General features: G+C 35.3%; 3 protein-coding genes across 3 annotated transcripts in view; 2 read left to right on the top strand and 1 right to left on the bottom strand.

The window, feature by feature from the left end:
- The window catches only part of LOC137407976 (uncharacterized), a 20,185-nt gene extending 16,603 nt beyond the window's left edge, over positions 1 to 3,582 (top strand). The window contains exons 7-9 of the mRNA XM_068094364.1: positions 1 to 56; positions 1,845 to 1,933; positions 3,222 to 3,582. The exon at positions 1 to 56 is cut by the window's left edge and continues 17 nt beyond it. Coding sequence (XP_067950465.1) covers positions 1 to 56; positions 1,845 to 1,933; positions 3,222 to 3,274 — 198 coding nt within the window. The 3' untranslated portion in view covers positions 3,275 to 3,582. The remainder of the gene's footprint in view (positions 57 to 1,844; positions 1,934 to 3,221) is intronic.
- Positions 3,583 to 11,015: 7,433 nt separating this feature from the next.
- Positions 11,016 to 21,393, bottom strand: LOC137407977 (uncharacterized). The gene is made up of 7 exons (XM_068094365.1): positions 21,142 to 21,393; positions 19,406 to 19,688; positions 15,425 to 15,607; positions 14,748 to 15,015; positions 13,423 to 13,560; positions 13,144 to 13,218; positions 11,016 to 11,304 (listed from the first exon to the last, which is right to left on the bottom strand). The coding sequence occupies exons 1-7, from the start codon at positions 21,391 to 21,393 to the stop codon at positions 11,238 to 11,240; spliced, it is 1,266 nt and encodes a 421-aa protein (XP_067950466.1). The 3' UTR covers positions 11,016 to 11,237.
- Positions 21,394 to 21,994: 601 nt separating this feature from the next.
- Positions 21,995 to 23,758, top strand: LOC137407978 (adhesive plaque matrix protein-like). The gene is made up of 2 exons (XM_068094367.1): positions 21,995 to 22,012; positions 22,667 to 23,758. Exons 1-2 carry the CDS (start codon positions 21,995 to 21,997, stop codon positions 23,756 to 23,758), a joined length of 1,110 nt encoding a protein of 369 aa, XP_067950468.1.
- The last annotated feature ends 2,773 nt before the right edge of the window (positions 23,759 to 26,531 follow it).

The following is a 26,531-nucleotide window of genomic DNA, read 5'->3' on the forward strand; positions in this document are numbered from 1 at the left end:
AGTGCTGCTGCTTTTCTGTGCGCTTTTATATCAGCAGTTGTATGTCTTCACCTTAGGTAAGTACACTATATGCTTAAAATTTAATTTTTTTACGTTTTCATAAAAAATCATTGGAAACCGTTAAGGTGTCGAGGCAAGTGCTCAAACTTTCAGATTTTTGGTAGGAAACATAAGCTTGAACACACATTACCATCAGTTTGGTTAAACCAGAGTAATGAAAAAGTCTTTGCGCAGCTTATGTATTTTATTCAACATATACAGCATTTACCATTCTAACATTTAAACTTCATATTATGAGAACGTGGTTTTGTGCAGTTGAAGGAAATTAAGTAAAAATAACTATGAGTACAAGGAATTGTGTATAAAAGTGTTTACTGTTGCAGCAGAAGCCCGTTGTATTCGAAGTTTGATGGACGATACTGGTACCTCTTGATACTGGGAAAAACTATCATTGTCTGATACTTTGTCTGACTAATCGAAGAAAAAATTTAGAGGCAATTCCTACTGCAGATAATACAATTGTCTATGTGAAAAGCATTTAGCTTTTACAGATTTACCAAAACCAGAAATAGGAGTGTAATGGCACATTCAAAATAATTTCGAATGTGCCTTTACACTTCTACTCGACATTACGAATCATATCGCCTAATGAATTCAATGCATTTCGCGTAGCTGAATGGGTTATGAGTTTATCACCTGGTGAACAGGAGGTTCCGAGATCAAATCCAGCTTGAGACAAATCTTTCATTTCTAGATTTTAACAGCTATAGCTGGAAAGACCGAAAGACACCTTTTGAGATTTATAGATATAGATAAACCATCGTTTTGCAAAAAGAGTTTTTAACCGTCTATATATCTAATTCTTAATGTGTGTATGTCTGTACTTCTGCACATCAGTCTGTCCAGCTATAGTGATAAAGTTTTAAGAATGAAAAATCTGCTGCAGACCGGATTTGAACTTGCTAACTCCAGCTCTGTGGACGGCCATTTATCCAATACACTAAACTGCCCAACTGGGTATACCATGGAATAAATTGAGCACATATTTGGAACTCATGCTAATATGTCATGGCTTCACATTAAACACTGCAGCTAGTGTTATGTGTAAACTCGCACCAGGAGAAAAATCTGTAAAGCCATACCAGAAGAAAAATGCATGCCCATACGTGAAGAAAAATGTTCAAACTCTTATAGCCAATAAAACTATTGCAATCAGTATAGATATGCAGTAGGCACTGCAACCGGTACAGTATGAATTACACAGAACTAAACACAGTAACAGAAACAGCACAGTACACAGAAATAAACAAACACCTTCATTTAAAAGTTGGAATGGTTAAATGTTGTATGTGTTGATCGCAAGTAAATTTTCTTTACCAAAAACATGTTTATTACCGGTGCAATGCCAGACATTCACCTTCCAAGCGTTCACGTAGTCTTTACTTTATTAAGAGCAGTGTTTGTTTGTCTGTCCGAAGCCATGCTAACAGATTTGGCAAAAAAAGATTGTTTCACTTGAGAATTAAACTCGGATCCTTTGTTTGAAAACTTGCGCTAACTACAGTACTACACTACTCAGCCGTCTTACCACTTCCCTGAATAATTATGGACATACATGTTACTCATGACAGTCTTTCACTGTGCATGGAACTGCCAAACATATTAGTAAACATAATTTAACATTTCTGTCTCAATTTTGGTTTATTTTGCTTTAAAAAGCATTGACTAGCGTAAATAAAATAAAATTATTAAATAAAATTAATATGTATCTTTTTCAACTAACAATATGGTTACTTATTTTTTGGTCTCAAAATAACTGAGTGGTTACACTGTTGTCATTGCAGACGAGCAGCAGCAATGCGATTAGCTGCGCAACAGAACCAGCAGCAAGGACTTCAACCCATGGCGCAACAACCTCCACCAGCATACTCAGGTAGACTACTAGAGTCATAATACTCTAGTGACATCACAATGAATTTCCTTTTTACAAAGAAATACACCGCATTTGCTGGCGATACAATAATCGCTTTTAATAGATGCATTAGCTTGTATCTGAATCAAGTTGAACCATGTTGAGCCAAAATTAGTACTTTAAAATAACATCAAAACATTTGAAACTTTTAAAAAATAACTAATTAAACACAAAAACTTTCTCATCAAAAAGAAGTAAAATTTATACTTGCCTTGAAGTTGCATGTTGCGGAGTAGATGAAACAACACATTTGTTTGACTGTCATTTTTTGAGTAGGCTAAGCAGTGGGAGAAAATTCTCTCTCACCCTAGTGTACACATACTTAAGTATTGAGTTTTATATACTAATAGATTTACCTTAATTCAACCTAAACTGAGTGTACAATAAACAACTGTTGAGCAAGTACTATTTATGTATGCTGTTCATGCTGCTATGACATTCATGACTTGACTTCAAGTTTTATAAAAGTGAAGTTGGTGGAGCATTTGTAGGCAGCTAGCGACAGTGGTTTAGCCTCTGCTCATTCATTTGTGTGTTGCCATAACTGCGTATGTTCTTTTGCAAACTGCCAGTTGGCTGTCCTGCTGTCAGTCTCAAAATATCGGACAGTCCCATTTGCTTTATGTTTGTACTTTTTGTTATTTCCTATGTTTCACCTATAAATTATCTGTAATAAAACATCACACACACAATTAGACTTTTACGGAGAAATGAGAATAGTTTAAAATTTGTAAAAAGCTTTACAACATTAAAACAAAAAAAATTTATTGTAAGTTTCAAAAAATTTGTATTAATAAAAGTCAAATTACCTAAATAATACAGTATAAAATAAAGTATTACAAAGAATTATACCACATCTATGTTTGGAGCTATTTATATTTGAGTCTTTAGTAGCTCAAACAGAAAAAAACCATAGGCACTATCCTCATAATGCGACAATCTTTTGTTGAGACAATTTGAACAAACTTGTTATCATTCCTGTTTTGTTATGAAGTTTATCAACATAGAAACTATGGGCTGAAATTAATATCATCCATGAACAACTAAACACTTTTGGCAGACTTATTTTCCCTTCTTTAGTGTGAGTACTAAAGAAGTCTTGGGATCACCAATCACAAGATTTCTCTTGCGTGTCAATCTTGTATATCTTGTTCTGCTGATAGAGAAAATTCATAAACTTTTCCTTCATAGCGGAATATGTGCCAGATGCAGCCTCTGAACCTGACTTTACTAACCCTTTTTGTTGCAGGCCTTGGATACCCAAAACAGACTATGCCACAAGAAGCCAATAGCCATGTATAACTGGATGAATTGCCTTTTTAACGCTAGAGCGTGTTATGGGAAAGTAACACGTTCTACCGTGTTACTTTCCCATTAAACAGTAGAACGCCAAAACTGAGGTGTAAACATTTAATCACTGTGATTCTGTATTTGCTGTTTCAATCAATACTTTTGATAGTTTTAGACAAATAATTTTATAGCAGACTTTAAAATAAAGAACAGGTAAAATTATATTATGTTGCTAAATGATCGGCAACACCTTTATGTCACGGCTAGTAGCTCTATGAAAAGTAGAGAACTTTGCACAGTTCTCCAAAATGAAGTCGCCATCAACAGCTCAACTGAAAATGAAGTAAACTACCAATATTTTTAGCAAAGTTTTACAAAAGTGCCTTTATTAATTATACTTTATTTTTTAATTTAAATACACACAAATATATTCAAAAGTGATTTATTGCCAGGATCAATGCTAGTCTGATTGATTTTTCAATTGATTTAATTTATTTATGTTGGCAACTTTCAAAGTTGAGAATAGTGATCTTGCAGCTAACTTGGAGCACTAATTATCCTCCCTCACCAGACCATACAAACAATACAAAATATTATGACATAACTTTATTCCACTACAACCTTACACAGAGATGATATCATATAACATAATAACATAGTACAGTGTACCCTCAGGATACGATTACCCTGATATACATTTTTTTCACCTTACCATACAAATTTTATTTCACCTTGCGATTTCAAGAAAAAGTTCACCCGGGTTCAAATTTGGCAGTCGGTGTGCTTATTACGTACTTAAAAATAACAAAAACACCAAAATGCTGTATGGCAAAAATGTTTTTCCAACGCCTGAAAACGACACGATTATCAACTTTTCACAGTTCAGCAATTACATATCATGTGTAAAACGGTATTTTCCCTTCAAACGCAGTGGCAAAGTTTGAATTGCGATCCCTTCATATGGAAGGTCCAGGAGTCAGACAACTTCCCCTAACTTGCTCCCAAAAATACACTTTATTATGAAAACAGCATCGGGCTTGTGTTTTTTGCAGAATTAGGTTGAAAGATGTTTTAAATATGTCCGGCAAAGGTTGTAGTGAAAGTGAAGACTGGTGAGTGATAAAATTTTAGCGATAAAAATGGAAATTTAGTAAAATAGTTGAAAACACATAATAAAACTTAGCTTTAAGTGTGTGTGTGTTTAGTAAGCTACACTTAATAGAAGCGGATTCAAATTTTTTGTTATATGTACGTCTGTCTTGAAGGTGAGTACTTTCTACGGTATGTAATAATGCTAATAACACATTGTAAGATTACATTTTAATACAGGTCATAATAAATAAATTCACTAAATATAATAAAGTTGCTGTAGGTAGTTATATATATATATATATAGTTACTAAGGTTAATATACTTTTTCGTAATTAATTTATAATATGTAGGCCTACAGCACTTATACAAAATTTTGACGATTTTTTCCAGAAATTACTTTCATTATATAATTGCTATGGCTTTTATACCCCTACATACAATTTTTTTACCATTCGAAACCAGACCTGGATCAGATCAAAATTGTATCCTGAAGGTGCACTTTATAACAAAGTACTGTACAATAACATTTTTGTTTAAAGTTTTACTGATTGGTCCTTTTTGCTTCGCGTTTTGCCTCACAGTCACCATCAATTTTAGCAGACCTTTTTAAAAGCTTTTCAAACTGATTTACTGAGAAATATCGAGCAATGCTGTTCTCGTAAGCGTCCTCTAATATACTAAGAACTTTCTCAGGTGCTCGTAAACAAGACAAAATATATTTTTCACGATTTTCTTCATATCTCAAATTGCTCGTATGTTGAGATATTCATATCTCAAGGTATTACTGTACTAAAATATTGTGCGATATAATATGATGCAAAATGTATAATTTAGTATGTTACAATACAATTTAACAAAAAATAATTTACCATAGCATAAAATAATGTTTATTTTGTATAATGCATAATAATGCTAAAAGTGTTGCCGAGGTTTGGGTGGTATTCTAATCACATATTTATAATAAAATATTATACACAATACTTATATTAAATAATAAAATGAATACAAATTGTGTGAATATTTGAGACACAATTATTATCAATAAACAATCATAAGTGAATGTAAAGTTCAAGTATCCTCTTTCGCAACAAACATGTACAGTTGTTTGTATACTATAGAAATATATCCTACATTAATTACACAAGTTAACATTATACACTGACTTATGAAAGATAGAAATGAATGATAGGAATATGAATTCCATCATGGCTCGATGTCCATAACCAAGAAAATACGGATACTTTTTTTTAGGCAGATGTCTTCATTTTGTGTCGCTGTCTGTCCAACCCTTGAGTTAACCAAGTTGATATTCGTGCAAGGAATAATAACTTTGCAACAATTTTGGTTCACATTGAGGCTCCAACACCATTGTTAACAATAGAGAGTGGAGTGCATGCAAATATTGGAATATTTCACACAGCTTAAGCGTGTGACTGAGTACTCAACATGTAATTCTTGCGCGGAGAATAACACTAGTCACAAGCAACATATGGAGCTGCATTAAACACAATGTGTATAGACTAGCTTCTAACACCAGCTTCTTATCTTGACAAGGGAATGAGTTCATCTAATATTTGACTAGTGTTTCCTGTTTTAATCAAGTTGTTTAAACTCATGGATTTAAATGTATATACTAAATACCAGAGCTGCTTTCAAATGACTTTTTTATGACTCAAATCAAATCATACCCGGCGAACTACAAATCAAATCAAATCACCCACCCTTGTCAGCAGATTCGAAGCAAAGCAAATCAAATCGAATCAGCCCAATAACGAATTCAAATCCTGAATCATTTGAGAATGATTTGAAATACTCTTCCAAATGGTTCACTCAATTGTTGCATAGTATGATCAATCTATAGTATAGCTGTAGCGGCGTAGCCTGTACTCCTATCTATAGGACCTGAACCAGGGGAAAAGGGTAGGGGGTTTGCCCCCACTCCTGCCCGTTTTGGGTTCTATGGATAGGAATAGTATAGCTGTATCTCTGTACCACTATATGTATTATGTATGCTAAATTCATCACTAGATACGGTTTTGTTCTTTGTTCTACGAGGTATGTTAAAACATCATTGCAGAGCACACCACACCATTGGCTCGATACATCAATGAACGAGTGGAGAGTTATGTAACAGTTTATGGTCATGGCTGTGACTTTGCTTTTATTGAAGCTTTTAAGCAAAAATGTACAAATGTAAAAAAAACTTTAGATACTTGTTTAAAGTTACAAAATATAAGATACAGATATAATATAAAACCTGACAATATTGGCAAGTGAAACACAATTACTGAGGCTTGAACTTGAAAGAAACGAAACCAAGCACTGAGCCTATAATTAACAGTTACATAATATTAACACATTTACTTAAATACACTTGTTGGATTTTAGAAAAATTAGCTTGCGCAAGTTTTCAGATGTCAAGGAGCTCCAGTGTGGCCTCATGATGAAGCCACATTTACTAAAAACCCGTTCTAAGGGATCTGATGAAGCTGGTACTCAAAGGACCTTCAGTGCCAGCTTGCTAAATCCTCAGTAACTGTTTCTCACCTTGCCAATAGCTTTGAGTGTTACAAGAAGATCTGCTTTTCGCCATATACTTTTCAATCTCCTGATTTACTGAATCCAGGTTACTTGTACTAGCTAAAAGTGCTCTATTAAAAAAATCAGTGAACATATCTTCATTATCACATCACATATTTGTATTTGCTGAGTGCATGTGACTTCCTCTTTCTGTACATCGTCCTTTTCAATCGAAATCCCATTTTAAGTATTATACTTCACTTAGTAAGTGACTGTGTATAAATTATTGATAATTATATTATTATACATATAATATAATTAGTTATATAATAATGTATACATAAATGGTAATGTTAAAACTATGTATGATATATAATTATTACATTTATCATACTTACTTGGATAGAATGTTATTGTTATGCTATTCATTTATAATTTAAAATAATAAATCAAATCAAAATTTTAATTAATATTATTTTAATAAAATTGATATAACAAATAAAGTTTTAATTTATTTTATTAATTAAATTTTACTCAATTATAATATAATGCATATTTATATTCATGAACATTGTCGTTACTGTGAATATTGAATGTATCCGCAGCATGGAATAGTATTGTATAGAATATTATATATTATAATACTCTATTCATTCATTCATGCCGTAGGCACAATACAAGTAATTTTTATTTTGACTAGTGGCTGTGAGGTTAGAGTGGGACAGTCACAACCAATTTCTAGCAATCAAATAATTGACATCAAAGTATTCAATGCCAGCACCACAACTACAAACATGCCTTTTCCACAACTTACCAGAGCTGCTCATGTTGATTTCTTTTACACACACGACACGCGATCCTTTTCTTTTTTCTGTAGAGGGACACGCACGCTGTTGCTTAGCCTTGTTATCAATGGTGCGCATTTCTTGCCAAAGTTTGGGCTAACCTTGCAAACGTCGTAAAAATGTTTCGATCGGTTACAGAAGACAAGGCTATCGATAGCGATGTGATTTGATTTATTTTTCAAATCAAGTGTTCAAACCAACCCAAAACTTCAAATCAAATCAAGTTAGTTCCAAAACTTTTCAAATCGAATCAAATCACCATTTGTGACAAATCAGTACAATATGATTTGTTTCAAATATTCGAATATTCAAATCACAATGATTTGAGAGCAGCTCTGCTAAATACTATATATATCTAGTAGAGCATATACCAAGTACGATATTGAAAATTGATTGTCACATATTTCTTCTACCCAGTAAAAAGATAACGATTCATTCTCAATGTAAATAAAACAGAACAAAATTTAATGTGTTAACATGTTATGATAAATTAATAAAAGGTCAGTGTATTGCCTGTGATGCAGAAATCCACTGTAAGTTAGGTAAGAAAACAAGGAGACTAATTATTATATTACTTTACTATATGAATGTCCAGCATTGTGAGGACAATAAAAAGGTTTCGCATAAAAAGCATATTTTCTATTAACATATACATCAATTACCATTCTAACTTTTTAATGGTGTTTGTATATTTCTGTGTATGCTATAAGTTAAATTAGGTTTATGCCGTATATACATATATTTATAGCACTTTAGAAGTCTGGGCCCACATTCTTCTGCCTAAGCTGAATAGCTGAAGCGTATTTTAACCAATTGCCATCAGTTTGGCAGGTGTAATTTGCTTGTACACTAATATTCCATGATTTTGCAAAGTGGCTGCACTGGGTAGTGGTTAGCACGCTTGTCTGCATAACTAATAAATAGTTTTTTAAGTGCAATTCCAGTTATCACTATAACTGAACATACAGCAAACACGTTGATTTATATAGATTAGCTATGATTTTTTTCAACCAGAAATGTTTGCCAAATTATGGCATACAATAATACAAAAAAAGACCACAGTTGTAGCCTATAAAACAAAATAAATGGTTTGACAAAGTGTTTGAAACACGTTTTTTGCTAAGAAAACAAGTTTGAGGTGAAGGATTGTAAAAGCGGCTAACAATGCTATTTTCAAAATAACTATTAGACCTTGTATGCAATTTGTTCATAAAATGTATGTTAAAATGAGTCGAAATTCTGAAACTGTGCTGTAAAATTTGAAGATACAAACCATGACAGATCTTGTATCTTTTAATTGGAGTAAAATAAATATTTAGCATAGGTAAAATAGGATGCAAAGATTTGGAAAGATCATTCGTTGGAATAATTTATGGCGGAACAAGATGCAGATTTGCGATTAATCAGAATGCTCATTTTGCAACAAATCATTAGTGACGTTTTTTGGATCTAGATTATATTAAATGCATATATATAAATAACACGGCAAAATAAAAACTGATAATAAAATGCAATGTCAGAGTCTGAGTTAATGTAAGTGAGCAGAGTCATTGAGTTAGCGATCAAGAACATATTTTAAATGAGAGCATTTCTGAGTCTGGCAACCAAAGAGTTATAGTACTTGTGATCTTGACATGGATTATGGAGCAGCTGTCACAATTATTGCTGGGAATATTGTAAAGGCCTGGCCCCGGTAGCAGAGCCAGCTTTACTGTACTAACAGGCAGGTGCAGCCTGAACTCTGGGCCTCCCCTTTGCTGGGCCTGCCTGACACACTTGGTGGTCAGATCAGTCCGTGGCTGTTGTCCAACCTCAGGCTCACTCGGAACCCCAATACAGCCTGCTCTCTGAGTCCCTATCGTTGGCTAGTCTAGGTCACGGGCTAGCTCGCTCTAGGGCCTGATCTCTTATGCTATTGCATCTCCGATCAGGTCCAGTCGTAGCGTAGCCCAACCCCTAGCCTTCCTTAGGTATCTCTCAGGCAGTTCTATCCGGAGTCAGACCAGTTCTGGTTGAATGGTCCTCTCTAAGCCACCCAGGCAGGCATAAATGTAATCAGTTCGTGTGAGTAAGGTTTAGTCTATTTAATATATATAAGCATGAACACTTGTACAATAGCATAAAGCTCGCAACAATCCCACCGAGGTGACGTGTGCCCCCTCCTTATATACTGGCATTCTCCGCCCACTTCTACTCTTGCCCATAAAAGGAGTGTAATGACTCTTACATAACAATATATGGTTTAGTTAAGGCATGCATGCGTGACAGCCTTGGATACAAAATGTCACATAACAAAGACATATGAGGAAGACGTATATAAGGTTATAATACATAGTTGGACACAGATATCGGTTGATGGTGCCACTCTAACGATGGCATAAATAAGTATAAATGTCCAGTCCTCCACAATATAAAAGCTAGTATCAAACTCCTAATTAAAGAAATGTACAATTTAAACTCTCAAAATCTATATCAGCATTATGAATTGTACAATTTTGACCATGCGAAAATAAACATATCGCTTTCAAAAATGAATAAACACTAGAAATATCAAGGTTAACATTCTGAAGCCTAGCCTTGTGAACACAAGAAGGTCCTCTGATCCTAGACCGTATTGAAAACTTTCCATTGACTGTGAAAACACAGGGTAGCACAATTCCTTTTGAACTCAACATCACTTTGAAGTTCCAAGCTTTTAAAATGCAATGAAATAAACAGAAATAAAAAATAGTTAATAATTTTTCCACACTTTTTCAAATCAATGATGTGCTAGAAATAATCGAAGAAAAATTATAGTTGATGTAGAATGCGTCTGATAGAATATATATTCTTTAGAAAATAGAAGTAGCTTTAGTGTGAACATCTTGTTGCTTAGGAGAAGCAACAACTTTAGTTTAGACTATTTTTATCTTTGTTATTAAAATGTTCATTCAGTGTCATTAAAATTATTGCTCTGATGGCAGATATTTTTCCCTTCTCGGTCGGTTAGAAATGCCCTCGATATTTCTGCAATATCTCATGAACTGAAATTTCGATTGACTTGAAACTTAGAAGTTATACTGAAAATGTGTATCAAACTAAGCAACTGAAGTTTCATATTTTTACACCAACCTGAAGTACAGAAAACAAAGCAAAACTATGAATACGAGTTTACTCAGGAGTAGAATCAAGTGAAAAAACATTTCCCTGAGTTATCTCAGGTCTAGGCATCAAGGTAGAGCACATATTGTTTAGAAGAGAACAACTCCGAATCATCTGCGTAATAACTGCAATTGTGAAAATAGTAGGCAACTGGCTGGACTGTAGTAAATTTGTATTTACTGAGACTTTCAAAAACAAATTTGTGAAATAGTTCAGACATAATGAAAAACAAATAACAGAGGAAGTTCACAAAAATAGCCATGTAAGACAAGGAATTAAGAAACACTTAGTTTTGCCGTGTTAAAGAGATACCAAGAAATATAAGATTGATAATGTTTGTGAGCAAAATACAATAATTAAGATTTGACAAGGAGCTGTTAGGAAGGACTGATAAGCTGATCATCCATTAAGGTTGACTGAAGGTCGGAGAGCTCATGCATGTGCCTACAACAAAGACAAATCGGTTTCACAGCAGCCGATAGCATTTCGATGAGCAACTAACAAATGATCAGTCGAAATGATATTGATGCTTCATCTCGACTAGTACTCAAATATACACACAGCGGAATCTCTGCCTACGGAACTAATTCGTTCTAGAAGCTGGTTCATAAGAAAATTTTGTAAGTGGAAACCAATCTATATATATATTTCTCAAAATTTGTTTGTGTATTCGTGTATGTGTCGACGTTGTGCGTGTCCAGCTATAGCTATTAGTACGCACATGCTAATTATTTTAGCATTGCGACCAAGCATTACGATGCCCCAGTTGAGATATACTTTTAGCAAGGTTCGATTACTACATCTGGGGTCAAGGCCAATTTTTCTCACGCAGACAATTATATTATCTTCGTAGGAAAAGCCTCGACATTCTCTCTCCGTTCGGTCAGACAAAGGCAGTACGATATCTCATTTCTACATTTGTATCGAGAGAGGTACCAGTATCGTCGTACTCAAAGTTTTGATGGACAGCTTCTGGTGGAACAGTAACCTTTTTCATACACACACATGCAAGAACTGTTGTGATGAATTCAACATATTCAGGATTTTTATTTTGTTTTCTCAGTTCATATTAATTGTATCATTACCAAATCATCTTTTATTGTAATTGTAGCAAAACTGACTTAATTTAGCCATTGCTTGCTAATTATTTCACATTTACATCTAACCCCTTTTATAGTTGTTTTATTTTTGTTAATTTATTTGACGTGCGCAAAACATTTTCCTCATGATATGAAGCTTGACAGTTACAGTTGTTTGACAAAGTTTAAAAACCTTTACAGTTGTTTTTATTAATTTTTCTCTTAAATTACTTCAACTACACAAAACACTTTTTCATGATATGTAGTTTGAAAGTAAAAATGACAAATTTTATTATATGTTAAATACAAATCAATTTTCTGCGCAGACTTTTTATTAGCCTACCCGGGCAATGCCGAATAGTACAGCTAGTTCTACCATATAAATTCACCAATCCATTCTAATCCTTCACAAAAATGGGTCATAATATTTTTATAAAATAAAAATAAATGTAATAGCTGAAATCTGTAACAAATACATGTTAGCTTTATATCACTACATAATCAGAAAAATGCATACATGAAAAAAAGAACAAATAACAAAATAATGTGTAATAACTATGAAAGGGACTTTTGTCTGTTTTTTTGTTTCCCATTGGCCATCTAGATAAGGCTAAGTGATGACCGCAGAGAATTGAAGGGAGGCGATAAAAAAAGGTGAGTGTTGTATTGTCTTGGTTTTCGTTTGCTCAGAATAAATGTTTCATGAACGTGAGTAGACCATGGCATGCACCGTAGATTCACAATGGTAAAAATCATTGATACACTATAATAAAGCACCAGCCAATATTGCGTTTTCCAAGAAGCAGCATGGCATAGAAAAAAACATGGCTGTTGTACCTCATCCACCGTAGCCACCAGATCTGGCACCCTGCAACTTCTAGCTATTTCTCAAGTTAGAACTTACTGTACTATAAAAGTGATAAGATTGTACAATGTAGAATTGATTCGAAGTACAACAACAAGAAAGCTGAACGGCATCGATGCCTTTCAGTACTGCATGGCGTCATAGCCGAAGTGTGGAATAAGTTTATCCTTATCAAAATGAAGGGTTCTTACTAAATAGGTATTTTAAAGAAATGCCCTTTGAGTAATAGCTCCAACCCTGGAACGCTTTGGACCAAACCTCGTACCTACTGATGTCATCATGATAACTAGCTTTCAAGTAGGAATACATACTGATAAGAACATTGTGAAGATAACTCACCTGCGAGTCCTCTTCTTTGATTTTTTTGCTAGGGTAGTTTTACCTTGCTCATACCTTCTCTGAACATGCTTAGTTCTACAAATCAGCATACATACTATAATCTTGAAACAGAACTGTCTAGGACCACACTTTTCATAGATAAGGAATGATGATGAAGTACTATACGCACAAACTAGAAGTTGACCAGCCACATAAATATCGAAGAACAAGCAAACCTTAGACGAAATGAAGACATTAATCAGTTTGTAAATAGAAAGTAGACGCTGAAATGTAGAATACCTGAGAGGCAGCAAGGTTTCTGATGACTGCTGCTCCAAAACACTGCCGGGCAGGGACATGGAGCTAGACTCCTCGGGTCGAGTTGGTTTGTTCCGCCTGATCAAAACTGACTGAAGAGGGTTGTCTGCTTTCTGCAACCTGCAAATTTCAGGGTCAGGTTTAGATATATACTACGGAATGCTATCTGAGAGTAAACTGGAGTTGATACGGCAAACTCAAATATGAATGTGTCCTATAGTTCCGATTCAATCTGATAACAAACTTGTTCCTGTATAGAGTTAATAGTAGCCATTAAGTATATCATAATAAAAGTGTACTGGCAGTTGTTTATATTTGTGTTGAAGACGGAACTGCCCTGACTTCTATTCAACTGTGCACTTGCAAAAGTTCTTGCATTGATGATAACAAATAACATTTTCTCTAAATCATGGAATGCAATTATACAATTGTATATATATATACATATATATAGATATATACATATATCTATATACTGTATATACATGTATATATCAGTAGAGAATTAGTGTACTTATCTTTATCAGCTGCTGTAAGTTCCCAACTAAAACTATGATATGATAAGAGATATGACTAACTAAAATCCTATTCGGTAGTTATGAAGAATTGCCAAACCGAAAAGAGTGTTAGATACACAAATATATAAGAAATAGTCGGCCACTATAATAGCGCTAGTAAAACTCCTTGTCTTTTGTGATGTTTTAAGGTTGTACTTGAGATACACATTATAAAAGTAAATTTTGCCGGCATTTATCTTTCTGGTCTAGTTTAAATTTTCCTTAACTTTTGGGTTTTAACTTGGGTCTTAACTCTTTGGCAATTATATTTAAGAGGTAACGGCGCATCTTAGATCGGTACAACGCGCATACAACGCATGCGGAACGGACATACAAGGCACTTGCAACGCACAAACATAGTGGATACAACGCCGACACAAGTAATTAACAACGCATGCGCCACAACGCTGACACAGCCACAAAAATATTCTATTTATAGTCTGTTAGTAAAACAGGTCTAAAACATTACACAAAGTTTTTTATTTATTATCTGTTTTAAAACAGGTCTAAAACATTACAACTCCTTTGTTTATGGCCTATGTCAGACCGTTGTGATAATAGTGTATGCGCGTTGTATCCACAATGTTTGTACCTTGCCAGTGCCTTTTATGTCCGTTGCGCATGCGTTGTATGAGCGTTGTAGCGACCTAAGATGCATCATATTCATTTAAGAGTCAAGCATCCTCTGCAATCTCGATTAAAATTGGCTAGTCATATATACACCAGATGATACAGGGATAAAATTCTGACCTGGTTTGTCTTTGAAGATTCTCTTTCTTTTTTTGCCGGAGCCTGGCCTTCTTCAACTTCTGACCGGTGAGCTCACGGTTAAGTATTGTCTCCCCCTGAGCAAGGTTAACAATGCTATCTGAATGAGCTGTCTTCAACTCTGCTTTAGTTCTCTCGGTATGTTGAGGATCAGACAACTTCCTGTTTAGCCTTGGTTTTTCAACATACTTGCTCTTGGTTTGATAGGTGTACGAAGGCTTTGCATCTGTTGGCAATTGACCATCTTCTACTAAACATAGATAAAATGGCACTCTCATTACGTGTCTGCACAGAAGCACCTATCCTCCCTTGTCACGACAGGCACTGGTTATAATTGTTACCAAGTTTTTGACCATGGTTATTTTTAGTATTCAGTAACTGTATTATTTCTATAACTCAAGTCTGCCTTCCTTGATAATGCATTAAAAACATTTTTACAAGACAACTTATTTCTACTTATTTGAAAAAAGCAAAGTGCAAAATAATAAATTTTCAGAATTTAAATTTCTAGAATATCTTTTTAGAATTTTTTTAAATGCAATGCAGAACATGATGACAGAGAAATGAGAAGCTAGCAGCGTTTGATATTGACAAAATCTTTCAGGTTCATAACTACATGTTCATTGAATCATTCATTCAACTGCGTAAAACAATCTTACATTGGTTAACAATATCCTCGAAGGTAAAATGAGCCTCCGAGGCTCTGTGCTTGATCAAGCCAGGAGCTTTTTTACTACGCAGAGACTTTTTATTTGCGAAAAGCTCACTCCGGGTGGCATGAGCGATGTAATAAGGAGCAAACAGCTCATCAAGTTCTTCAGCTGTCATTGCCAAGGGATATTCTACAAAATACATATTATTGATTATGATTGATTATTCACTATTATGATTAGTTGATTATGATATGCTGTTTCACACCAGAGGAAGTAGCTTTGGCATTCATAGATTCCCTGCCCTCGTACAATGCTATTATATGAAAGCATGTTTCTGATCACTAGGCTTTGAAAGCAAATTTTCAGAGGATCACCTTCGGCAAATTTTAAGAGATTACAGATTATTTACATAATAAGTAACTCAGATTCCATGTACAGATTATTTCTATAATAAGTAACCGAGATTCCAAGCACTGTACTATGTTTTCCCGATGATATTATGCACTAGCTCTTTCTTTTTATTGTGATGTTGAGGGGCACGACTGAGGCTAATTGATTTCAAGCATTACGTGGTCTTACGAGGGTACAATCTACAAATAGTCCTAGAGTCACGCCGCTGCAGGTCACAATTTAAACGATGTGATTTCATTACCTTTATCAACGACAATATATTTATTGAAGCACAATCATATTTAGAACGCAACTTGGAAAGCGATACGAATTCTTCAGGTAATAATGCTACTACTGCATTTCTGTATGGGATAAACAATGCCATCATATAAAATGATGTGATAATAATTACTATAAATGTTTAAAATGAACGAAAGGATGAAAAAAAACTGCAACAATCACCCAAAATCTATTAAACCAGAACATGTGTTTGTATTGGTCGAGTATTAGCATGATCCCCGGGCATTGTTGATTATCTAGAATCCTAGTTTATTATTAGTGCTCTCTAGGTTTAAGAGCACCGATTGTCGCAGAAAAACACAGCCTCAATGGCAACGAAAGGGATCGACGACCTAAGGTTAAATGATAACTATGACATCACATTGGGGGAACCACAACCAAGTGTTTTTTTATTGCAGGACATACATTTGACACCCTGTTTTTTATAGTTCTATTATTCTTTGTGTATTGAATATAGGTTCATTCGAAAGCTAAGACTCTGAAGTATTGAAATATATGATAAAAATACTGACAAAATTGATGTGGTTTAAGGTTTTGTATGTTGTTTTGGGTGATCCGACTGCTTGGATGTTTCAAAACTGAAGTCGAATAAAGTTGATCTATACTAAAGTACTGACTAGCACTACTAATTAACAAAGTATATGCAAATGGAATGACTATAGCAGCCTGTTTGACTATTTGCTGCCAATTGCTCTGCCTCTGAATTTGTGTTATAGTTTACAAGTATATAGTCTAATGTTTACTCTTTTTATAAAGACGTAAAGGAAACTGCCCTGTCCCCTTTTCTTGTCCACAAGAACCAACCCACTCGAGTCCAAGGCAAATGAGTATATATTTCTCATCAAATATATAAGGATACAGTTAAATATGAAATAAACATATTAGTAACTGCACAGTGTGAGACTTCCAGGTGATCAACTTTTGGTCGCTTCTGCAGAATTTTTATAGCTGTTGAAGATGGCTTGACTCTGTCCCTCAGTGGTAAAGCCAACTCGGTAGCCTACCTCGGCTGATCGGAAGTGTTATGAAGACCCGTGTCGTCTACTCAGTCGGACTCGGCACCGGTTGCCTTGGCTACCTTTTCTAGCTCGGCCCCGGTGATCGGGCACCACAAAGACCAGTATGCTGGCAACCAGGCGCACCATGAGAGATCATCATGTGTAATCACCTTGCGCACAATTACTCTGTAATGCTGCAAAATGGTCCGGTGGTGCACTAACTGGTTGTTAGTGTGCTTGGCTGGAAAACGTGGTTCAAATCCTGTGTGAAGCCATGTTTTTCCCTAGCACTCTAGCGTGGCTTTAGTCAGACACTACACGTGTTTATACAAGATACTACAGAATGCACATAATGTATAATAATATATACATTATATAATGTACAGGTATATATGGGGATATCAGACTTTCTTTATATTGTTAAACTTATGCACAGTATTGAAACTATTGTGCGCTATGAGTCGGCAAACAAACAGAAGGTGTCAATAGCATAGAGTAATAATATCCTAAGCTCCTCCCATTAGCCCGATGCACTTGACTTTTAAAACTGTCTTGTATACGGACATAGTGAGACAGGTGTCAACAGGTACCCGAAACATGGCTATTTAACTCTTCAACTACAGGTTTCTGCTACATGTTCTCGTAGAATTTCTGCATAGGAATCAATGCATTTGAAATACAAAAACCATGTCAATATTTTTTTCTATTTTAGTAAAGCCAGCTGCAAAAAAAGGTTTAATTTTTTGCAGTTCCATCTCAAGGCAGACCTCATTCTCTAATATAAAAATATAGTTATAAGAACTATCTAAGGGTCAATGTTGAACATGAGCTGCGGAAGTACACTTAGCTTCAAACTGTGGTCGCAGCCATGCCGTTTGAACGTGTGAAAGCTTTACATACTTTACTACTGCACAGTAAGCAGTATACATGATATACAACTATTTTCTACTGCACAGTAAACAGTATTCGTGCAGTGGCAGTATTGCTAAATACTTTGGGAACTTTTCTATTACACTGTACCTACATGCCCAGCACATTTTTGTGAAAACTCACAGCAGAATCAAGTCATGAGTTGACTTCATTGCAACCAGATCACAATTGCGAGATATAAATGTTGCTCAAACTTGAACACGAGTGGGCAAACAAATTGATCACAATTTGATGCAATTCGCTACATACGATTGCAAAAAAAATCTACCATGGTTTTAATATACAATGTAATGAAAATACAATACAGAAACAACAATATTTTATTTATTTTGCAAAATTGTATTTTGTATTTTGATGAATATTACTACTTGTCTCTAGTTTTCGTAATCGGAGTAGGTTGTTACACTCTCAATCTGCAGTAAACACAAAAAGAAAAAATATTTACGAGTGTTGAGGAAGTACAAAAACAATAGCTGAAGTATTTGATGAAAGCGATCAGTTTTTAAACAAAAGAATTAACTAATGCAGTTGATTATGGAAAAACGTATCTGCACTGCAAATCAAATACATACCATAATGTCCAGATCAGAATCATGATCGTCATTGACTTCGGTATTAGAGATTGATGAAGTTGATTCTAATGTCGAAAGACTAGGAGAGCTTTTTTGCAATGATGAAGCCATGCCGAATAACTTGTAAAAACCTTGAATAATTTTGTAAAGTTTGACGCAATGGCAATAAAGCTCGAAGCCTGGCGATGATTTTAAAGAAGTTTTTGAACTCAGCTACGTTTAGTACTTCTGCCTCGCGGCTAGTTTCGCGATGACGCCATTCTGCATATCTTGTGACAACCTCGAATAATTTTGTAAATAAATGTGATGCATTGCCAATGGTGTTAGCTCAAAGCTCAGGCAATGATTTTAAAAATGTTTTGGAACTCAATTACGTTTAGTATTTACATTAAAAACTAGGCTAGCGACTAGTTTTCAATTTTATGCAGTAGTTATTCTCTCTTGTGATTAAAAATAGAACTAATTATTCACTGAATTTAATAATTCGCAGGATTGACTGTTCGCGAAATCGCGAATTTTTATGACCAACGAATATTTTCATCCTGTAGGGTATGAACTTTGAAGCATAATTTTTTGTTCTTGTGTTCATGACACCACACGCTAATATCTTGTCATTTATTGAAGTAATTATCTACATTGTATTTTCGTGACACCATATGTAAAACCTTTTTTTCACAAAAATAATTATGGCCCGTCTAATAAAAGTGTACATTTAATTACAATCATATTTGAGACCTCATTATATCTAAATGCTGCCAGGCAGCTGTTCTCTACACCCACTAGGCTGTTACCCTTACCTGGCTGAATAGTTCCTGAGTTCCTGCCATATTTATAATTCGGATCCATCTGCAAATCTGTAGCCGTTGTATTCATTGTGCCATCTCCGTGCCCTTCTTCGCCTGCCGCGTGTATATCAGATGGCAGAGAAGGAGTAACAGCCTCTCGAGGAGCAGCTAGAAGGGAAGGGACTTCTAAAACAGCTGCAGCGACTGGTGTAGCAGGCGTCGAGGCTGATGCGGAATTGAAATGGCTTTTATCATCGTTAGACAGCGCAGCATTGCTAGCACCAGCTGCTTCTTCCTTTGAAAAAACAGAAGTGCAAAGATATTTTAAATTTAAAGGTTGACTTGCAACAAAATTCACATTACAGTTATTTGGTATTAAAAGATTCACTATGTCTTACTCTGTTGTGTTGTAGGTGCAAAATATGTGGAAATGTGATTACAAGCTCTTAAAAGCTCAAAAACGAACAGTTAATCGCCGCCATCACAAGACTGCCATAGATTAGAATCTCTTTCCAAAACGGATCAAATGGGACGTAGTTGTAAAAGATGGCTTATATTTACACTTTCACGCAACCTCATTTGTCGAAATATTTTCACAAATATACTTCACGCATTCACTAAAACCATGTCTATTGCTCTTACGCGTCTATTTCATCGTCATTGTAATGCTGTCACTTTCAGCACTGATATCTTATAACCTACCGTGAAAATTCGTCTAATTTTTTAACCTTAGCTCGATTGAGTACATATCATTATCAGATACACATGACGAGCTTGTTGGTCACCTGTGAATTGTGATAATCGAAAAATGCTGCAGAAATTATTTGCGAAGTGTGGGCCACATGATCAGATTACGACTAGATGATTAGACCAAGCCAAAACAAAACTGTAAAGTAGCGAGCATCTATATTTGATACGGGATTTTTGGTAAAACCCGAAGTGTTTGTCATAAACTAGTGCTACGAGAAGTTTTATATTGAGCCTTTTATTGGCCTTTCAATTTACATGAGAACATCACTGACAAAACAATAATCAAATGTAATGACTACATCAGAAAAATAAACTGATTTCAATCAACGGCGGTTTCGTGATGGCGGCGATTAACTGTTCGTTTTTGAGCTTTTAAGAGCTTGTAATCACATTTCCCCATATTTTGCACCTACAACACAGCAGAGTAAGACATGGTGGATCTTTTGATACCAAATAACTGTAATGTGAATTTTGTTGCAAGTCAGCCTTTAAACAGATTCAAACTTAACCAGCAAAAACTTGTATTTCTCAACTACAGTATGTTATAAAACACCGTAATCCATCCACTCATAATCCAAACATGATATCTTCAGATAATGAAGACCAACTGCTAAAAATACATATTGCTAAAGTCATAGAAACATCTCTTTATGTTAAATATATGGTAAATGATTATGATGCTGGCTGATGTAGCCTGAGATTCACAACAGAGAAACTTGATTTTATAACAAATTGTATGAATTGCAGAGGATTGTCAAGTCAGCAATTAATCATCTACGTATTACTACCAGAGTGATTCCAACATCTTTCAATGCAATTGATTTCAATAGCTGTAAAAATCTACCATATTGTGTGAATTTATATCTACAAGTACCAGTAATATAGTTTTAATAAGATAATACATATTATGTTACATTATGTTTGATGAGGGACAATAACAAAACTAAACACTACTAAAACACTCAGCTACTGATGTCCAGTTTTTGGCGTTAACAAACCTTTGCACCTTCATCCGTTGCACCCTTGTCACCTCGCTTCTTCTTAGCCTTTTGTTTCGCAGATCGGGTGGCTATGAGAGCTGTGAGGGCACCAGCGCAGACACAGCCCACTATGCCCAGCATTACAGCTAGTATAAGCGTATCACTGCCAGACTCAGCAGGGTCTGTGGTGTCGGCAGCTTCTGCTGCTTCCAAGAAATTGCCATCAGGTTCGGATCCATACTCTATGAATGAGCAAAACCCAAGCTCCATATTTACATCTAAATGTTTTGACAGAAAAATACTACCACTACAGACTAGACCAATAACTCACGCTCTAATTTAGCTCACAAAAGTAAGTGTAAAATAAAAAAAGACTCATTACCCCTTTACCAGAACCACATATTGTCCAATTTGTGGTACGCTGCTCCAAGCAGGCATCTCTTTGTATCAACAAATGACAAAGAAAAATTAGACCGCTTTCAAAAATTATGCTTAAGGGTTATGCTACACTGATATGGACAGTTACGGCCAGCGTCTAATTGCCCTTAATGCTGAGGAGTTAAATGTGTTTTTAGATATTTGCTGTTTAAAATATTCAAATCATATCTCCAACTTGCCTGACCATCCATTGCATTTCTACTTTCCCAACAAAACCATTAAACCATATACCAGACACCGACACTGCCAATCCACATGATAGAACAGCGTTAAGCAAAAAGAGCTTTTTCTGTCAACACACGAATTTACTGTTTCTTGTTTATGTTTTTTGTCTCAAGGTCTTCATATCTTTAAAAAGCGCTGACCGGTGATAACGAAGCTAATATCTACCTACCTGAAACTGCTAAACTAGTCATAGAGCCCACAATATGACATGACAGAAATCATTGAGGTACTATACCATAGATAAACACCTACACAGCTACAGCTATTTAAAACTGTTGGGTTAACCACAAAGTTAACATTGTAAAGGTCCTTACAAATGAGCTAATGATGCAGAGCGACACTACGTGGTTCACGCTCCATGGTTAACACTACCTAGAGGCAAGCCATAGAGCTACAAAAATAATGCGAGAATAAACATAAATATATCAGAATATTTGCAAGCCATGGAGCTAAGCTAAATCTATAGAGCTACCAATGTAGCGTGGCAGAATCTATAAAGCTACCTCTTACAATTACTACCGCATTGAGACACCAACCATTGAATTGATGTGACTAAACAACATAAATCATAGAAGTACCTAATTATAAAATGGAAGCAATGCAGCTATAAATAACCTCAACTAGAATAAGGTAACAACGGAAAAAAGACAAAATGGTCTGAAGATTTCAGTTTTAGTAGTGCAAATTTTAAATCAAATAAAAGTAAAAAGTCAATAGTATAAAATTAGGTAGAACAAAATGGATATAGAGACAATATAATGTAAAATAAAGTCCAAAGATTTGGGTATAAGAACAACCATGCTGAGTCATGGTAAATAGTGTCCCAAACATCAGACCTACCTACCTACCAGTGAAATGCTAATACACTACCTGCCATCAGAAGGCAAGCTACAGACCTGCCATCAGAAGGCAAACTACAGACCTGCCATCAGAAGGCAAGCTACAGACCTGCCATCAGAAGGCAAGCTACAGACCTGCCATCAGAAGGCAAGCTACAGATCTGCCATCAGAAGGCAAGCTACAGACCTGCCATCAGAAGGCAAACTACAGACCTGCCATCAGAAGGCAAGCTACATACCTGCCATCAGAAGGCAAACTACAGACCTGCCATCAGAAGGCAAGCTACAGACCTGCCATCAGAAGGCAAGCTACAGACCTGTCATTAGAATGCAAGCTACAGACCTGCCATCAGAAGGCAAGCTACAGACCTGCCATCAGAAGGCAAGCTACAGACCTGCCATCAGAAGGCAAGCTACAGACCTGCCATCAGAAGGCAAGCTACAGACCTGCCATCAGAAGGCAAGCTACAGACCTGCCATCAGAAGGCAAGCTACAGACCTGCCATCAGAAGGCAAGCTACAGACCTGTCATCAGAAAGCAAGCTACAGACCTGCCAATAGAAGGCAAGCTACAGACCTGCCATCAGAAGGCAAACTACAGACCTGCCATCAGAAGGCAAACTACAGACCTGCCATCAGAAGGCAAGCTACAGACCTGCCATCAGAAGGCAAGCTACAGACCTGCCATCAGAAGGCAAGCTACAGACCTGCCATCAGAAGGCAAGCTACAGACCTGCCATCAGAAGGCAAGCTACAGACCTGCCATCAGAAGGCAAGCTACAGACCTGCCATCAGAAGGCAAGCTACAGACCTGCCATCAGAATGCAAGCTACAGACCTGCCAATAGAAGGCAAGCTACAGACCCGCCATCAGAAAGCATGCTACAGACCTGCCATCAGAAGGCAAACTACAGACCTGCCATCAGAAGGCAAGCTACAGACCTGCCATCAGAAGGCAAGCTACAGACCTGCCATCAGAAGGCAAGCTACAGACCTGCCAATAGAAGGCAAGCTACAGACCCGCCATCAGAAAGCAAGCTACAGACCTGCCATCAGAAGGCAAGCTACAGACCTGCCATCAAAAGGCAAGCTACAGACCTGCCATCAGAAGGCAAGCTACAGACCTGCCATTAGAATGCAAGCTACAGACCTGCCATCAGAAGGCAAGCTACAGACCTGCTATCAGAAGGCAAGCTACAGACCTGCCATCAAAAAGCAAGCTACAGACCTGCCATCAGATGGTAAACTACAGACCTGCTATCCGGCTGGTCACCGGGACTCCCATTAGACGAGTCAAGTTTAGTGCAGAAATCAAAGATAACTTAGTCAGAGCAACTTGACTAAGAACAGGCGATGTCCCTTCTGCCATGTAGAACACAACTAAATTCCTTCCAGAAGATCTCTCTTGTTTGACTATCTGTAACAACACCGATCAATTTTCATGTTATTCAGATGAAATATCTTTGCTACAATGCTACTAGATGCGTTTTCAAATAAAAAAGAAAATTACGAATTTAACATTTTTCCTTACTGTCATATATAAATAATATATTAAAAACAATATAATACATTATTCAATATTACATATAATATTAAACAATATATAATATCATTTAATACATAATATAAATATAATTATATTATAATATAAATACAATTATATAATTATAATATTAAATAATAAATAATATTATTATAATGCTGCCAGATTTGATTCTTTTGTTGCATTATGTAAATAATATATTTATAATAAAACAACATATTATTTAATACTATAAATTCTACTGTCATACAGCCCACGACCAAAGTGATATTGGAAAAAAAAGGGTACTGATGGTTGAGAAATGCAATATTAGCAGTCAAATGGCACTGCAGTGCAATAGGATAACTGCAATGGTAGCTGTAATGTACTGGGTGTGGGTGTTATTATATACAACAAACAGCAATAATGAAAGGAAAAGATTATATGTTTATATATCTCCCCTGCAATAGGAGAAATACAATATTGGCCAATATTAGAAGTAAAATGCACTGATATTATTAGAAAAACCAATATTATTAATATAGTAATAATATAAAACCAATGCACAATTTTGTTTACCTTTAAAAACTTGATAGCTAACAATATCAAGAAGTTGTGATATTTATATAGATTTTTAGAAAATCCATTTAAAAAGTGTTTGGTCATGACAAACAGCAATAATGAAATGAAAAGATTACATGTTTATATCTCTCCCCCTGCAATAGGAGAAATGCAATATTAGAAGTAAAATGCACTGATATTATTAAAATAACCAATATTATTAATATAGTAATACAGTAATAATAGAAAATCAATGCACATTTTTGTTTACATTTCAAAACGTCATAGCTAACAATATCAAGAAGTATCAAGAAGAATATCCAAACTTATAATTAAATATTGTAATAATCTCATAAGAATCGTTAGAAAAAAATATCGACATTTCCTTTACTTTCACTGCTTTGGACATCAGTTAGAATACCAAAGTACTCAAAAGTTTCCAAAATGTCAGTTACTTTGAAATCGGCAAAAAAGAAACGATTTCTGTACTTCTATGTTAATTACAGAAACCGTTGCCAATTGGACAATGCTATAGACTGGTGAAATGTGCACGTTATTTTTTCGTGAAATGCGCACGACTTAATTGTTTTCTTTTCTGTCGCTCGGCATTTCGTTTGCCGGTATTAATGTTGATAAAAGTAAGGCTTGGCCAGTTTTAATAACGATTTTCGGCCAAATTAATCTGTCTATTTATGTATAATCCGATCAGATGGGTTAGTTTTAAGATATTGCGGTAACCTTTCAAAGACTTAGTAACATGTTTAAATAGGTTTGTATGTGTTTTGTATCATTATTATACTTTAACGAATCTACAAAAAATGGTTAAATTTGTTGATGAGATTTCGATGCAAGGGTTTGCGACGTTGTTGATGAATAATTTTCGTAAGTTGTGTGCACATGCATTTATCATAAAAACTCAAACATTCACTCCGCTCGTTTGTTCGTGGGATTACAGATAAAATGAGAGAAAATAGATAACATAAGTAATGCATACAATATGATGACGCAAAGGAGCACACTTGTGTAAGAATAACTATAATGCACTACTAACAAATGTAGGGTGATACCAATAGTGATGTAAAACTACAGTTGAAATTTTCTTCAATAATCCACAAACAATTCATGACCACCAATAATGAATGGCGGGAATTGAAGAATGTCAAACATGTTTTGCTATGACAGCAGGGATCAATTTAAGAGCATTGTTACTGTCTATGAATGATGATAGAGGATTAGGTGACCAGCATTTGAGCATCAGGAAGATGAACATTCATCAAACGCCAACATTTATAGTCCTAACAGATGAACTATCAGGAGAATTTCACACAAATTTTCCTATTTCCATTCATACCAATAACACCTTTTAGACTAAGAGCATCCTTTATACTAGCAGCATCCTTTAGCACTATGCCTATTTATTTGTTATGCAAAGTATCTATTTCATAAAGCATTGAATTGTTTGTAATGACTAACTTTATTCGCATAATGAATATTTCGTCAACAGTACGTCAATACAGCTGAGTGTGAAGTAAACTCATTTCGATATTTGCTTTGTAGGTCAAAATCTTCATATTTTAACCTAAATATTCTCATAAGAATACATGATGTTAAGCTTAGATCGCTTACAGTGCTAGAAAAACAAATATTCCCAGTATTGCCATATCGTAGTGAAAAAAAATTATGTTAAAATGCAAAAGTAATTTGAAATTTTAATGTGAAAGCAAAAAATCAAATAGTAGTCAGTCAAAAATATCATTATCAATCAACTTTTGAAAAAAATGAGGAGGCTCGGCAATGCCTAAGTTTGGTCTTGGAGCAAACATA

The sequence above is a fragment of the Watersipora subatra genome, chromosome 11 (assembly GCF_963576615.1).
Source record: "Watersipora subatra chromosome 11, tzWatSuba1.1, whole genome shotgun sequence".
Lineage (NCBI taxonomy): Eukaryota > Metazoa > Bryozoa > Gymnolaemata > Cheilostomatida > Watersiporidae > Watersipora > Watersipora subatra.